The 16,119-nt window shown below is 38.3% G+C and overlaps 1 protein-coding gene across 1 annotated transcript in view; it reads right to left on the bottom strand.

The window, feature by feature from the left end:
* Nucleotides 1–12,063: 12,063 nt before the first annotated feature.
* Nucleotides 12,064–16,119, bottom strand: part of ero1b (endoplasmic reticulum oxidoreductase 1 beta) — a 29,965-nt gene continuing 25,909 nt past the window's right edge. Inside the window, exon 16 of the mRNA XM_079554128.1 lies at nt 12,064–12,307. Within this exon, the coding sequence (XP_079410254.1) occupies nt 12,247–12,307 (61 nt within the window). The 3' untranslated portion in view covers nt 12,064–12,246. The remainder of the gene's footprint in view (nt 12,308–16,119) is intronic.

Raw genomic sequence — 16,119 nt, 5'->3', positions numbered from 1 at the left:
TTTATCAACATTTTTCCACATTTATTAACATTCATCACATTTATCCACATTTATCAACATTTATCACATTTATCCACATTTATCAACATTCATCACATTTATCAACATTTATCCACATTTATCCACATTTCACATTTATCAACATTTATCAACATTTATCAACATTTATCAACATTTATCACATTTATCAACATCTATCCACATTTCACATTTATCACATTTATCCATATTTATCAACATTTATCACATTTATCCACATTTATCAACATTCATCACATTTATCCACATTTATCAACATTCATCAACATTCATCAAATTTATCAATATTCATCAACATTCATCACATTTATCCACATTTATCACATTCATCACATTTATCCACATTTATCAACATTTATCCACATTTATCATATTTATCCACATTTATCAACATTCATCAAATGTATCCACATTTATCACATTTATCAACATTTATCAACATTTATCAACATTTATCCACATTCATCAACTTTATCCATATTCATCAACATTTATCACATTTATCACATTTATCCACATTTATCAACATTTATCCACATTTATCCACATTTATCCACATTTATCAACATTTATCACATTTCTCAACATTTCTCAACATTTAGCACATTTATCAACATTCATCACAATTATCCACATTTATCCACATTCATCACATTTATCCACATTCATTAGCCTGGCTAACGCCAGACTAAAATCGCAAGTGATATTTAGTCTGGGGACCACCAATTCATTTTCTCGTAGGAGGAGGTGTGGTTTACGATCGTCCATAGTCGTTTATTGGGCGATACGAAAAAAAAAAAAATCTATCATGTGTCTGCACGAGGCCACAGCCAATGGTATCATCGTATGAGATGACGTATGACGTACCCGTTGTAAACTTTCGAGCTTAACTATTTAGAACAAGGTCTAAATCTTGATCGAAAAATACCATTGTGTTTGCTGCTGTCATGTATGATCCGTAAATAAACTTTTTTTTTTAAATCCGTAAATAAACCACAAGCTTCCGTATATCCAATAGCTCGTCATCGTCTTGCCGTCCCTCCTCGCTCTGTGATTGGTTCCCAAATCCACGCGAAAATTTCGGCCATGGTCCCCAGGCTGTTGTGCAGTGCGAAATAATTCGAGCGCACACAGCAGCATGGCGTTAGCCAGGGTACACATTCATCACATTTATCCATATTTATCCACATTTACCAACATTTATCACATTTATCAACATTTATCCACATTCATCCACATTTATCCACATTTATCAACATTTATCCACATTCATCCACATTCATCCACATTTATCAACATTTATCACATTTATCAACATTTATCAACATTCATCACATTTATCCATATTTATCCACATGTATCCACATTTATCAACATTCATCACATTTATCCACATTCATCACATTTATCCACATTTATCCATTCATCCACATGTATCCACATTTATCAACATTCATCACATTTATCCACATTTATCCACATTTATCAACATTCATCACATCTATCCACATTCATCTACATGTATCCACATTTATCAACATTCATCACATTTATCCACATTCATCACATTTATCCACATTCATCACATTTATCCACATTCATCACATTTATCCACATTTATCAACATTCATCCACATTTATCAACATTTATCACATTTATCCACATTTATCAACATTCATCACATTTATCCACATTTATCAACATTCATCACATTTATCCACATTTATCAACATTCATCACATTTATCAACATTTATCCACATTCATCACATTTATCCACATTTATCCACATTCATCACATTTATCCACATTTATCAACATTCATCACATTTATCCACATTTATCAACATTCATCACATTTATCCACATTTATCAACATTCATCACATTTATCAACATTTATCCACATTCATCACATTTATCACATTTATCAACATTCATCACATTTATCAACATTTATCCACATTCATCACATTTATCCACATTTATCCACATTCATCACATTTATCCACATTTATCAACATTCATCACATTTATCACATTTATCAACATTCATCACATTTATCCACATTTATCAACATTCATCACATTTATCCACATTTATCAACATTCATCACATTTATCACATTTATCAACATTCATCACATTTATCCACATTTATCAACATTCATCACATTTATCAACATTCATCACATTTATCCACATTCATCACATTTATCCACATTCATCACATATGCACGAGGCCACAGCCAATGGTATCATCGTATGAGATGACGTATGACGTACCCGTTGTAAACTTTCGAGCTAAACTATTTAGAACAAGGTCTAACTCTTGATCGAAAAATACCATTGTGTTTGCTGCTGTCATGTATGATCCGTAAATAAACTTTTTTCTTTTAATCCGTAAATAAACCACAAGCTTCCGTATATCCAATAGCTCGTCATCGTCTTGCCGTCCCTCCTCGCTCTGTGATTGGTTCCCAAATCCACGCGAAAATTTCGGCCATGGTCCCCAGGCTGTTGTGCAGTGCGAAATAATTCGAGCGCACACAGCAGCATGGCGTTAGCCAGGGTACACATTCATCACATTTATCCATATTTATCCACATTTACCAACATTTATCACATTTATCAACATTTATCCACATTCATCCACATTTATCCACATTTATCAACATTTATCCACATTCATCCACATTCATCCACATTTATCAACATTTATCACATTTATCAACATTTATCAACATTCATCACATTTATCCATATTTATCCACATGTATCCACATTTATCAACATTCATCACATTTATCCACATTCATCACATTTATCCACATTTATCCATTCATCCACATGTATCCACATTTATCAACATTCATCACATTTATCCACATTTATCCACATTTATCAACATTCATCACATCTATCCACATTCATCTACATGTATCCACATTTATCAACATTCATCACATTTATCCACATTCATCACATTTATCCACATTCATCACATTTATCCACATTCATCACATTTATCCACATTTATCAACATTCATCCACATTTATCAACATTTATCACATTTATCCACATTTATCAACATTCATCACATTTATCCACATTTATCAACATTCATCACATTTATCCACATTTATCAACATTCATCCACATTTATCAACATTTATCACATTTATCCACATTTATCAACATTCATCACATTTATCCACATTTATCCACATTTATCAACATTTATCACATTTATCCACATTTATCAACATTTATCAACATTTATCACATTTATCCACATTTATCAACATTCATCACATTTATCAACATTTATCAACATTCATCACATTTATCAACATTTATCAACATTTATCCATATTTATCCACATTTATCAACATTTATCAACATTTATCAACATTTATCACATTTATCCACATTTATCACATTTATCCATATTTATCAACATTTATCACATTTATCAACATTTATCCACATTCATCACATTTATCAACATTTATCAACATTTATCCACATTTATCAACATTTATCAACATTTATCACATTTATCCACATTTATCAACATTCATCACATTTATCAACATTTATCAACATTCATCACATTTATCAACATTTATCAACATTTATCCACATTTATCCACATTTATCCACATTTATCAACATTTATCAACATTTATCACATTTATCCACATTTATCACATTTATCCACATTTATCAACATTCATCACATTTATCAACATTTATCAACATTTATCCACATTTATCAACATTTTTCAACATTTATCACATTTATCCACATTTATCAACATTTATCACATTTATCAACATTTATCACATTTATCAACATTTTTCCACATTTATTAACATTCATCACATTTATCCACATTTATCAACATTTATCACATTTATCCACATTTATCAACATTCATCACATTTATCAACATTTATCCACATTTATCCACATTTCACATTTATCAACATTTATCAACATTTATCAACATTTATCAACATTTATCACATTTATCAACATCTATCCACATTTCACATTTATCACATTTATCCATATTTATCAACATTTATCACATTTATCCACATTTATCAACATTCATCACATTTATCCACATTTATCAACATTCATCAACATTCATCAAATTTATCAATATTCATCAACATTCATCACATTTATCCACATTTATCACATTCATCACATTTATCCACATTTATCAACATTTATCCACATTTATCATATTTATCCACATTTATCAACATTCATCAAATGTATCCACATTTATCACATTTATCAACATTTATCAACATTTATCAACATTTATCCACATTCATCAACTTTATCCATATTCATCAACATTTATCACATTTATCACATTTATCCACATTTATCAACATTTATCCACATTTATCCACATTTATCCACATTTATCAACATTTATCACATTTCTCAACATTTCTCAACATTTAGCACATTTATCAACATTCATCACAATTATCCACATTTATCCACATTCATCACATTTATCCACATTCATTAGCCTGGCTAACGCCAGACTAAAATCGCAAGTGATATTTAGTCTGGGGACCACCAATTCATTTTCTCGTAGGAGGAGGTGTGGTTTACGATCGTCCATAGTCGTTTATTGGGCGATACGAAAAAAAAAAAAATCTATCATGTGTCTGCACGAGGCCACAGCCAATGGTATCATCGTATGAGATGACGTATGACGTACCCGTTGTAAACTTTCGAGCTTAACTATTTAGAACAAGGTCTAAATCTTGATCGAAAAATACCATTGTGTTTGCTGCTGTCATGTATGATCCGTAAATAAACTTTTTTTTTTAAATCCGTAAATAAACCACAAGCTTCCGTATATCCAATAGCTCGTCATCGTCTTGCCGTCCCTCCTCGCTCTGTGATTGGTTCCCAAATCCACGCGAAAATTTCGGCCATGGTCCCCAGGCTGTTGTGCAGTGCGAAATAATTCGAGCGCACACAGCAGCATGGCGTTAGCCAGGGTACACATTCATCACATTTATCCATATTTATCCACATTTACCAACATTTATCACATTTATCAACATTTATCCACATTCATCCACATTTATCCACATTTATCAACATTTATCCACATTCATCCACATTCATCCACATTTATCAACATTTATCACATTTATCAACATTTATCAACATTCATCACATTTATCCATATTTATCCACATGTATCCACATTTATCAACATTCATCACATTTATCCACATTCATCACATTTATCCACATTTATCCATTCATCCACATGTATCCACATTTATCAACATTCATCACATTTATCCACATTTATCCACATTTATCAACATTCATCACATCTATCCACATTCATCTACATGTATCCACATTTATCAACATTCATCACATTTATCCACATTCATCACATTTATCCACATTCATCACATTTATCCACATTCATCACATTTATCCACATTTATCAACATTCATCCACATTTATCAACATTTATCACATTTATCCACATTTATCAACATTCATCACATTTATCCACATTTATCAACATTCATCACATTTATCCACATTTATCAACATTCATCACATTTATCAACATTTATCCACATTCATCACATTTATCCACATTTATCCACATTCATCACATTTATCCACATTTATCAACATTCATCACATTTATCCACATTTATCAACATTCATCACATTTATCCACATTTATCAACATTCATCACATTTATCAACATTTATCCACATTCATCACATTTATCACATTTATCAACATTCATCACATTTATCAACATTTATCCACATTCATCACATTTATCCACATTTATCCACATTCATCACATTTATCCACATTTATCAACATTCATCACATTTATCACATTTATCAACATTCATCACATTTATCCACATTTATCAACATTCATCACATTTATCCACATTTATCAACATTCATCACATTTATCACATTTATCAACATTCATCACATTTATCACATTTATCAACATTCATCACATTTATCCACATTTATCAACATTCATCACATTTATCAACATTCATCACATTTATCCACATTCATCACATTTATCCACATTCATCACATTTATCCACATTCATCACATTTATCCACATTTATCCACATTTATCCACATTCATCACATTTATCCACATTTATCCACATTTATCACATTCATCACATTTATCCACATTTATCAACATTTATCCACATTTATCACATTCATCACATTTATCAACATTCATCACATTTATCCACATTTATCCACATTTCTTACATTTCTCAACATTTCTCAACATTTATCACATTTATCCACATTTATCAACATTCATCACATTTATCCACATTTATCAACATTCATCACATTTATCCACATTTATCAACATTTATCCACATTTATCACATTCATCACATTTATCCACATTTATCAACATTTATCCACATTTATCACATTCATCACATTTATCCACATTTATCAACATTTATCCACATTTATCACATTCATCACATTTATCAACATTCATCACATTTATCAACATTTATCCACATTTATCACATTCATCACATTTATCAACATTCATCACATTTATCCACATTTATCAACATTTCTCACATTTCTCAACATTTCTCAACATTCATCACATTTATCCACATTTATCAACATTCATCACATTTATCCACATTTATCAACATTTCTCACATTTCTCAACATTCATCCACATTCATCATCCCTCGTCTTCCTGTGGTCTGTCAGATCTGGTTCTTTTGTCTCACGCGAGAACAGTTATTTGGATATCGCCAAAGCAGACACTGGAGATAGAAGTCGTCTCAAAGATAAGGTGTTTATTGCCATTGTTCCCAGTTACAAAGTTGTATAACCAGCTGGTGAAAGAGAAGAAGTGAAGTCCAGACCTCTGTTTACAGTCTCCTTTTATCCTAGTCTTGCACTCCTCTACGCAGAGAGGGTGAGGCCTATCAGTGAGTCAGTTGTTTGTGTCTATGTGTTTGTATATTATCTGTACTTCTCATCATGTTCAGAATGATTATGATTATGTCTATCAGCTCATCTCACTGACATGGTCTTCTTGTTCTGTAGCGTGTGAGCAAAGCCTGAGTCAGAGGATTGTTCAGATTTCGTTATAATCCTTACAGGTCCTCCTCCTGTGGTGGTCCTCCTTCTCCTCCTGTTGTCTTCCTCCTCTTCCTGTGCTCCTTTTCCCGTGGTCCTCCTCCCATGGTCCTCCTCCTGACCTCCTCACGACTTCCTCACGACCTCCTTACAAACTGTTATTTAGTTTTTAGGAGTCGACCGAAACATCTGCAGGTTTTAGTCTCATTTAAATCAAGGAATAAGTAAGGATTAAACAACTCGGAGCCGTGCATTCGACGGTTATAATGCACGACGCGGAGTCAAGAACACCACGACGCGCAGCGGAGTGGTGTTACTCCGCGAAGTGCATTATAACGTCTAATGCGGCTCCGAGTTGTTTAATCCGCTTATACCAGGGTCCCACAAACGTAACATTTATAATAAGTATTTGTTTCATTGACTAAAGTCACTAAATCTGCCAGACTACGGGACTATTTTGTGTGGGTTATTAGCCGGTCACTGAAGGCTGGTCTCAGAGCGAGTCATTCTCCGCAGCTATTACGAGGATCTCAGTCAGGCTCAACGACACAACATCAGCACAGAATCACAACACAACAGGACTAACCCGGAAACACTTTTCCCTGGAAGGAAACACCGATATGCGCCACTCGTGGGCAGGAGTTATTTCACTTTTACAAGGTTTAACCTGAAGCTAAAGCTAGCTAGCTCAACCAGCTCAACTGTTTATGGAAACAGCTGCGGTGGAGTCGCTCACACCTGGGCCCCCCCAACTCAAACTTTTATGTTTGACTTTACTAATCCAGACAAATATGTTTCAATGCAGGATCATTTCATGTACGCCTGAAAATGATGAATAGCCTTAACCGTTTCCAATAGAAATGTAAAGCTCATATGTTATTAACAGTAGCTAACCTAGCTGCTCACTCTCCTCTACAAACATTTAGCAAACACTAAATCCATCTCATACGTTCCTGTCAGTCACTAATTACGCCTTTATCTGACTCAGCTGTGTCAGGCGTTGCTATGGCGACGCCACAGCGGAGTGATATCCCAGTGATTTAACTACCGGACTACGTGTGCGGTTATACCAAAATAATGCACCAGCCAATCAGAGTCCAGTATTCACCCAGACCATGGTATAATGTTTGTTTATCCAGAGCTGGAGACGAACAGCGCCTCACCAGGAGCTCCGGGGAAGTGCACCCTCATCCCTGACTCCTCCACACTGAAACATCTGGATCTCCTGTATCTCCTCAGGTCACATGGTTTCACCTGGAGCTGCACCTCCTCGTCTTCTTCAGTCACAGGAAAATGAAACATAGAAATGAAACAAACCGGAAACTTTCCAAAAGTTTTAATATTTCCTTCACAAACAGAGCCAGCCCCAAACACAAATAAATACAGAGAAATGAGAAACACAACAAACACCTCATTATTCCTGAAGGACTCTCGAACTTCACCTGATCTTTGGTCCTGGAGAGAAAGAGCAGAACGTTTCCTGTTTCCGCGCTTGTTTAAAGGTTCGTTTCGGAGCTTCTTCTAAACGCAGGGTTTTTAAAGCGACACACGTGAAGAAAAGTGACATTTATAAACTTTAGGATCTTTTCCATCGACCACAGGAACGATTAGCCACACCCCTTAGATCCTGCTCCAGGAAGTGAGACGGAGTCAGAGCGATGCTGATTGGCCGACAGAGTGATTGACAGCACGAGGGACCAATCAGAGGTGGTGCTTTGTAAAGTCTGATTCTTTAACGGTTTAAAGGGATAGTTCAGGATGTTTGACATCGGGCCTCAGTTATCCAGAGTGTTTCTGATTTATGGACACTTTGTTTTTGTAATTCATGCAGTTACATTTGAAGAGTTTTGTGGCGCCAGGCTAGCGCATGTCTATGGTATCAGCTAGCCTGCATTAAAAACAGTGTGACCCGCTCCACACCTGAGGCAAATCACTTACAACAACAGACTAACCATATAAATGTCTGAGTCCATAGAATCATGTTCTCAGGGACTATTTACTCTCAGATCCCTCCGCCACCGCCGCCACCGCGTAGCTTATACAGCCACGAAGCTGCTGCTCAAATGTAAGGTCTTTTAAAATGATTCTGTGGAGCAGCTCACACTGTTTTTAATGCAGGCTAGCTGATACCATAGAAATGTGCTAGCCTAGCACTAGCCTAGCCTTGCACTAGCCTAGCACTAGCTTAGCACTAGCATAGTACTAGCCTAGTACTAGCCTAGTACTAGCACTAGCCTAGCACTAGCTTAGCACTAGCATAGTACTAGCCTAGCACTAGCCTAGCCTTGCACTAGCCTAGCACTAGCTTAGCACTAGCATAGTACTAGCCTAGCACTAGCCTAGTACTAGCCTAGCACTAGCATAGCACTAGCATAGCACTAGCCTAGTACTAGCCTAGCACTAGCATAGCACTAGCATAGCACTAGCATAGCACTAGCATAGCACTAGCATAGCACTAGCCTAGTACTAGCCAAGCACTAGCCTAGCACTAGCCCAGCACTAGCCTAGCACTAGCAAAACTCTTCAAATATAAGAACTGCATGAATAACAAAAACACTGGATGTGGGAAATGAGGCCGAAGTCAAACATCCTGAAGTCGATGTTCTTCTGCGGTTCGTTCTTGGAGGCGTGGCCTTGGAGGCGTGGCCTTGGAGGCGTGGCCTTGGAGGCGTGGCCTTGAAGGCGTGGCCTCAGAGTTCTGAGCTCTGGGTCAGACTGAAAACAAACCCGGTTCTGAAGCTTTGGTGACGTCGTGGCTAAAGCCGGTCCCGTCACTCGTCGTGGGGAAAGTCTTAGTTGGTGCAGTCGGGCTGAAACTAACGATTAATCGATAATGGCTCGGCTGTGACTGGAGAATGAAAACTGTTTTGTATTTTGTTTAATCACATGAAGCTAAAGTGGCCTCACTTGAGGACGTGTGGATGGAGGAAACTTAAAGTGACTGTTTTATGATTGGAAGACACAGATATTTATGACATTTTCCAAGTACAAAACACTAAAGACCCGAACTTTAAAAACAAAGTCGGCTCCATCAAAAAATAAAACATGCTCATGTCATTTTTGCTCTTTTTAAGCTGTGTAATTTTAGTCAAAGTGATATTTTAGTCCAGTGGTTTCCAGCCTGTTCCATCCTTGAGTTGTGGATTTATACTCTGAGGACCCCCTACCTGGAGGATTTTACCAATATTATTACAAAGTGACCAACTACATTAATATTACACAGTATTTAACAGTGTTGTGTTCAGAATTAAGCTAAAATATTCTCAAAATCAAACCATTTACTGAAAAACATAATTAAAACTAACTTTCCTTTGAAATTCACATTGAAATTCTACTCAGCTTCACCTTCTTTTTTAATCTGAAATAATTCCAAGTACCCCCCGCTAAGTACCCCCAGGGGTTCCCGTACCCCCTGTTTTAGTCGACTAAAATAAGGCTAAATAAAAATGAAAAAGAGAAACTAAAATCATCTGAAAAAGCCACATTTACAACCACGGCTAAAGGAGCAGCTCCATGAAGCCGAGGAACAAGAGTAAATATGATTATAAACAATATCATCGATGCAAACGCCACCAAATCACTCTTACATTTAGTCGACTAAAACTAAACTAGAATTGAAATTATTATCTTTTTTTACTAAATCTCGACTAGAACTAAACTAAAACTAAATTAAAATGTGTTGTCAAAATTAACACTGTTTTTAACCTCTTAACTCCCGCCTGAACCGAGAGCATTTTCTCCAGTTCAGCTTTACCCAAATCCTGTAGGCCAGTGTAACGCCTCATTTGAAAGCTAAGATCTACAAAACTCATCTAAATGGATCATTTTCCTCACGTCACCAGATTTGTTTCCATGTTTTTTTTGGGGGGTTATTCAACTCATTCAATTTTTTGTCGTTTTTTTCCCCCATTTTTTTTGTTATTTTTTGTCAATTTTTTGTGACATTTTTGTGAATTTTTTGGCGTTTTTTCCATATTTTTTTTTGTCATTTTTTGCCATTTTTTCGACAAATGTTTGTATATTTTTTGTCAAATTTTTGTCAATTTTTTTTGTCACATTTCCATCATTGTTTTCGTCTCAGTTTTGTTGCCATTTTCACACCTTTTTCCCAGAAGCTTTTGGATTGGGGTAAAGCCAAACAGGAGAAACTGTGCTCGGTTCAGGCGGGAGTTAAGGGGTTAAGTCTGTGTTTACTAGAAAACGATTAATCGATTACTAAAACAGTTTCAACTATTTCAATAATCGATTTATTGTCGATTAATCGATTAGTTTCAGCCTTATTGCACAGATGGAGATAAAGATTTAGATTTTTAAACTTAAAGGCAACGTTTGTAGGGTTCACCTGGTGGAAACGGTCCTTATTTGAAAGCTCAGAACATCTCGAGGCTGGACTGGAGGTGAGAGAGTACCTGAATCCAGTGATGGGAAACTGTTTTGTGTCTGAAAGTTTCCCGCTGTGTCTGATTTGCTTCCGAAACGTTCCCGTGTTGGATGGAAAGTTCCTGCTTCCTGTGTGAACCCTATAAATATATATTATCTGATGAGGTCATAGAGATTTACTGAAACGCTCCTCTCTCCGCCCACTTCATCTGTAACAGTGAAAACACACAGCAGCGACAGGCAGCAGGGGGCGCTCACGAGTCCTATGTTAGTCCAGTAAAGTCCTACAGTAAAGCCAGACGCTGCAGGACCAGGAAAACGTTATATATAAAAATAAGGCATTTTTTATTTTCCTATTGGGGGAGAGTCGAGTCACTTCCTGGATGAACTCCTGCAGCGTCTGACCTTTAACCTCTTCGGTCTTTCCTCGGTGAAGTTCGCGAAGTCCGAAAGTGCCAGAGGAGTTTCGGTTCCAGGATGAAGGAACCGTGACTGAGCTGGCGTTTCCGTCTGAACCGTCCCGAGTGGGAAAGTGAAAACGTGCTGAAGCGAAGGCAGCGAGTGGCTGAGCGGAGTCCGGCCCCTCCTACGAGCGCGCGGACGCCGCGGCGGCTCCGCCCACCGACGGATGACGTCACCTCTCGTCCGTCAGCATGGAGCGGAACGTGTGCAGCTGGTGGATGCTCGTGGAGAGTCTGAGGGAACAGCATTTCAGAGTTTTAACGTTTCCTCATTTATATGTAAGCATCACATCCTCAACTTTAGCATAGGGACCTCTGATGCTAACTATCATAGCCACTTTAGCATAGGGACCTCTGATGCTAACTATCATAGCCACTTTAGCATAGGGACCTCTGATGCTAACTATCATAGCCACTTTAGCATAGGGACCTCTGATGCTAACTATCATAGCCACTTTAGCATAGGGACCTCTGATGCTAACTATCATAGCCACTTTAGCATAGTGACCTCTGATGCTAACTATCATAGCCACTTTAGCATAGGGGCCTCTGATGCTAACTATCATAGCCACTTTAGCATAGGGACCTCTGATGCTAACTATCATAGCCACTTTAGCATAGGGACCTCTGATGCTAACTATCATAGCCACTTTAGCATAGGGACCTCTGATGCTAACTATCATAGCCACTTTAGCATAGGGACCTCTGATGCTAACTATCATAGCCACTTTAGCATAGGGACCTCTGATGCTAACTATCATAGCCACTTTAGCATAGGGACCTCTGATGCTAACTATCATAGCCACTTTAGCATAGGGACCTCTGATGCTAACTATCATAGCCACTTTAGCATAGGGACCTCTGGTGCTAACTATCATAGCCACTTTAGCATAGGGACCTCTGGTGCTAACTATCATAGCCACTTTAGCATAAGGACCTCTGGTGCTAACTATCATAGCCACTTTAGCATAGGGGCCTCTGGTGCTAACTATCATAGCCACTTTAGCATAGGGACCTCTGGTGCTAACTATCATAGCCACTTTAGCAGAGGGACCTCTGGTGCTAACTATCATAGCCACTTTAGCAGAGGGACCTCTGATGCTAACTATCATAGCCACTTTAGCATAGGGACCTCTGGTGCTAACTATCATAGCCACTTTAGCATAGGGGCCTCTGATGCTAACTATCATAGCCACTTTAGCATAGGGACCTCTGATGCTAACTATCATAGCCACTTTAGCATAGGGACCTCTGGTGCTAACTATCAAAGCCACTTTAGCATAGGGACCTCTGATGCTAACTATCATAGCCACTTTAGCATAGGGACCTCTGATGCTAACTATCATAGCCACTTTAGCATAGGGACCTCTGATGCTAACTATCATAGCCACTTTAGCATAGGGACCTCTGATGCTAACTATCATAGCCACTTTAGCATAGGGACCTCTGATGCTAACTATCATAGCCACTTTAGCATAGGGACCTCTGATGCTAACTATCATAGCCACTTTAGCATAGGGACCTCTGATGCTAACTATCATAGCCACTTTAGCATAGGGACCTCTGATGCTAACTATCATAGCCACTTTAGCATAGGGACCTCTGATGCTAACTATCATAGCCACTTTAGCATAGGGACCTCTGATGCTAACTATCATAGCCACTTTAGCATAGGGACCTCTGATGCTAACTATCATGGCCACTTTAGCATAGGGACCTCTGATGCTAACTATCATGGCCACTTTAGCATAGGGACCTCTGATGCTAACTATCATAGCCACTTTAGCATAGGGACCTCTGATGCTAACTATCATAGCCACTTTAGCATAGGGACCTCTGGTGCTAACTATCATAGCCATTTTAGCATAGGGACCTCTGGTGCTAACTATCATAGCCACTTTAGCATAGGGACCTCTGATGCTAACTATCATAGCCACTTTAGCATAGGGACCTCTGGTGCTAACTATCATAGCCACTTTAGCATAGGGACCTCTGGTGCTAACTATCATAGCCATTTTAGCATAGGGACCTCTGGTGCTAACTATCATAGCCACTTTAGCATAGGGACCTCTGGTGCTAACTATCATAGCCACTTTAGCATAAGGACCTCTGGTGCTAACTATCATAGCCACTTTAGCATAGGGGCCTCTGGTGCTAACTATCATAGCCACTTTAGCATAAGGACCTCTGGTGCTAACTATCATAGCCACTTTAGCATAGGGACCTCTGATGCTAACTATCATAGTCACTTTAGCAGAGGGACCTCTGGTGCTAACTATCATAGCCACTTTAGCATAGGGGCCTCTGGTGCTAACTATCATAGCCACTTTAGCATAGGGACCTCTGGTGCTAACTATCATAGCCACTTTAGCATAGGGACCTCTGATGCTAACTATCATAGCCACTTTAGCATAGGGACCTCTGATGCTAACTATCATAGCCACTTTAGCATAGGGACCTCTGATGCTAACTATCATAGCCACTTTAGCATAGGGACCTTTGATGCTAACTATCATAGCCACTTTAGCATAGTGACCTCTGGTGCTAACTATCATAGCCACTTTAGCATAGTGACCTCTGGTGCTAACTATCATAGCCACTTTAGCATAGGGACCTCTGGTGCTAACTATCATAGCCACTTTAGCATAGGGACCTCTGGTGCTAACTATCATAGCCACTTTAGCATAGGGACCTCTGATGCTAACTATCATAGCCACTTTAGCATAGGGACCTCTGATGCTAACTATCATAGCCACTTTAGCATAGGGACCTCTGATGCTAACTATCATAGCCACTTTAGCATAGGGACCTCTGATGCTAACTATCATAGCCACTTTAGCATAGGGACCTCTGATGCTAACTATCATAGCCACTTTAGCATAGGGACCTCTGATGCTAACTATCATAGCCACTTTAGCATAGGGACCTCTGATGCTAACTATCATAGCCACTTTAGCATAGGGACCTCTGATGCTAACTATCATAGCCACTTTAGCATAGGGACCTCTGGTGCTAACTATCATAGCCACTTTAGCATAGGGACCTCTGGTGCTAACTATCATAGCCACTTTAGCATAGGGACCTCTGGTGCTAACTATCATAGCCACTTTAGCATAAGGACCTCTGGTGCTAACTATCATAGCCACTTTAGCATAGGGACCTCTGGTGCTAACTATCATAGCCACTTTAGCAGAGGGACCTCTGGTGCTAACTATCATAGCCACTTTAGCAGAGGGACCTCTGGTGCTAACTATCATAGCCACTTTAGCAGAGGGACCTCTGATGCTAACTATCATAGCCACTTTAGCATAGGGACCTCTGGTGCTAACTATCATAGCCACTTTAGCATAGGGACCTCTGATGCTAACTATCATAGCCACTTTAGCATAGGGACCTCTGGTGCTAACTATCAAAGCCACTTTAGCATAGGGACCTCTGATGCTAACTATCATAGCCACTTTAGCATAGGGACCTCTGATGCTAACTATCATAGCCACTTTAGCATAGGGACCTCTGATGCTAACTATCATAGCCACTTTAGCATAGGGACCTCTGATGCTAACTATCATAGCCACTTTAGCATAGGGACCTCTGATGCTAACTATCATAGCCACTTTAGCATAGGGACCTCTGATGCTAACTATCATAGCCACTTTAGCATAGGGACCTCTGATGCTAACTATCATAGCCACTTTAGCATAGGGACCTCTGATGCTAACTATCATAGCCACTTTAGCATAGGGACCTCTGATGCTAACTATCATAGCCACTTTAGCATAGGGACCTCTGATGCTAACTATCATAGCCACTTTAGCATAGGGACCTCTGATGCTAACTATCATGGCCACTTTAGCATAGGGACCTCTGATGCTAACTATCATGGCCACTTTAGCATAGGGACCTCTGATGCTAACTATCATAGCCACTTTAGCATAGGGACCTCTGATGCTAACTATCATAGCCACTTTAGCATAGGGACCTCTGGTGCTAACTATCATAGCCATTTTAGCATAGGGACCTCTGGTGCTAACTATCATAGCCACTTT

This window comes from Gobius niger (genome assembly GCF_951799975.1).
Source record: "Gobius niger genome assembly, chromosome: 3".
Classification (NCBI taxonomy): Eukaryota; Metazoa; Chordata; class Actinopteri; order Gobiiformes; family Gobiidae; genus Gobius; species Gobius niger.
This window is presented reverse-complemented; position numbering and strand designations above follow the sequence as displayed.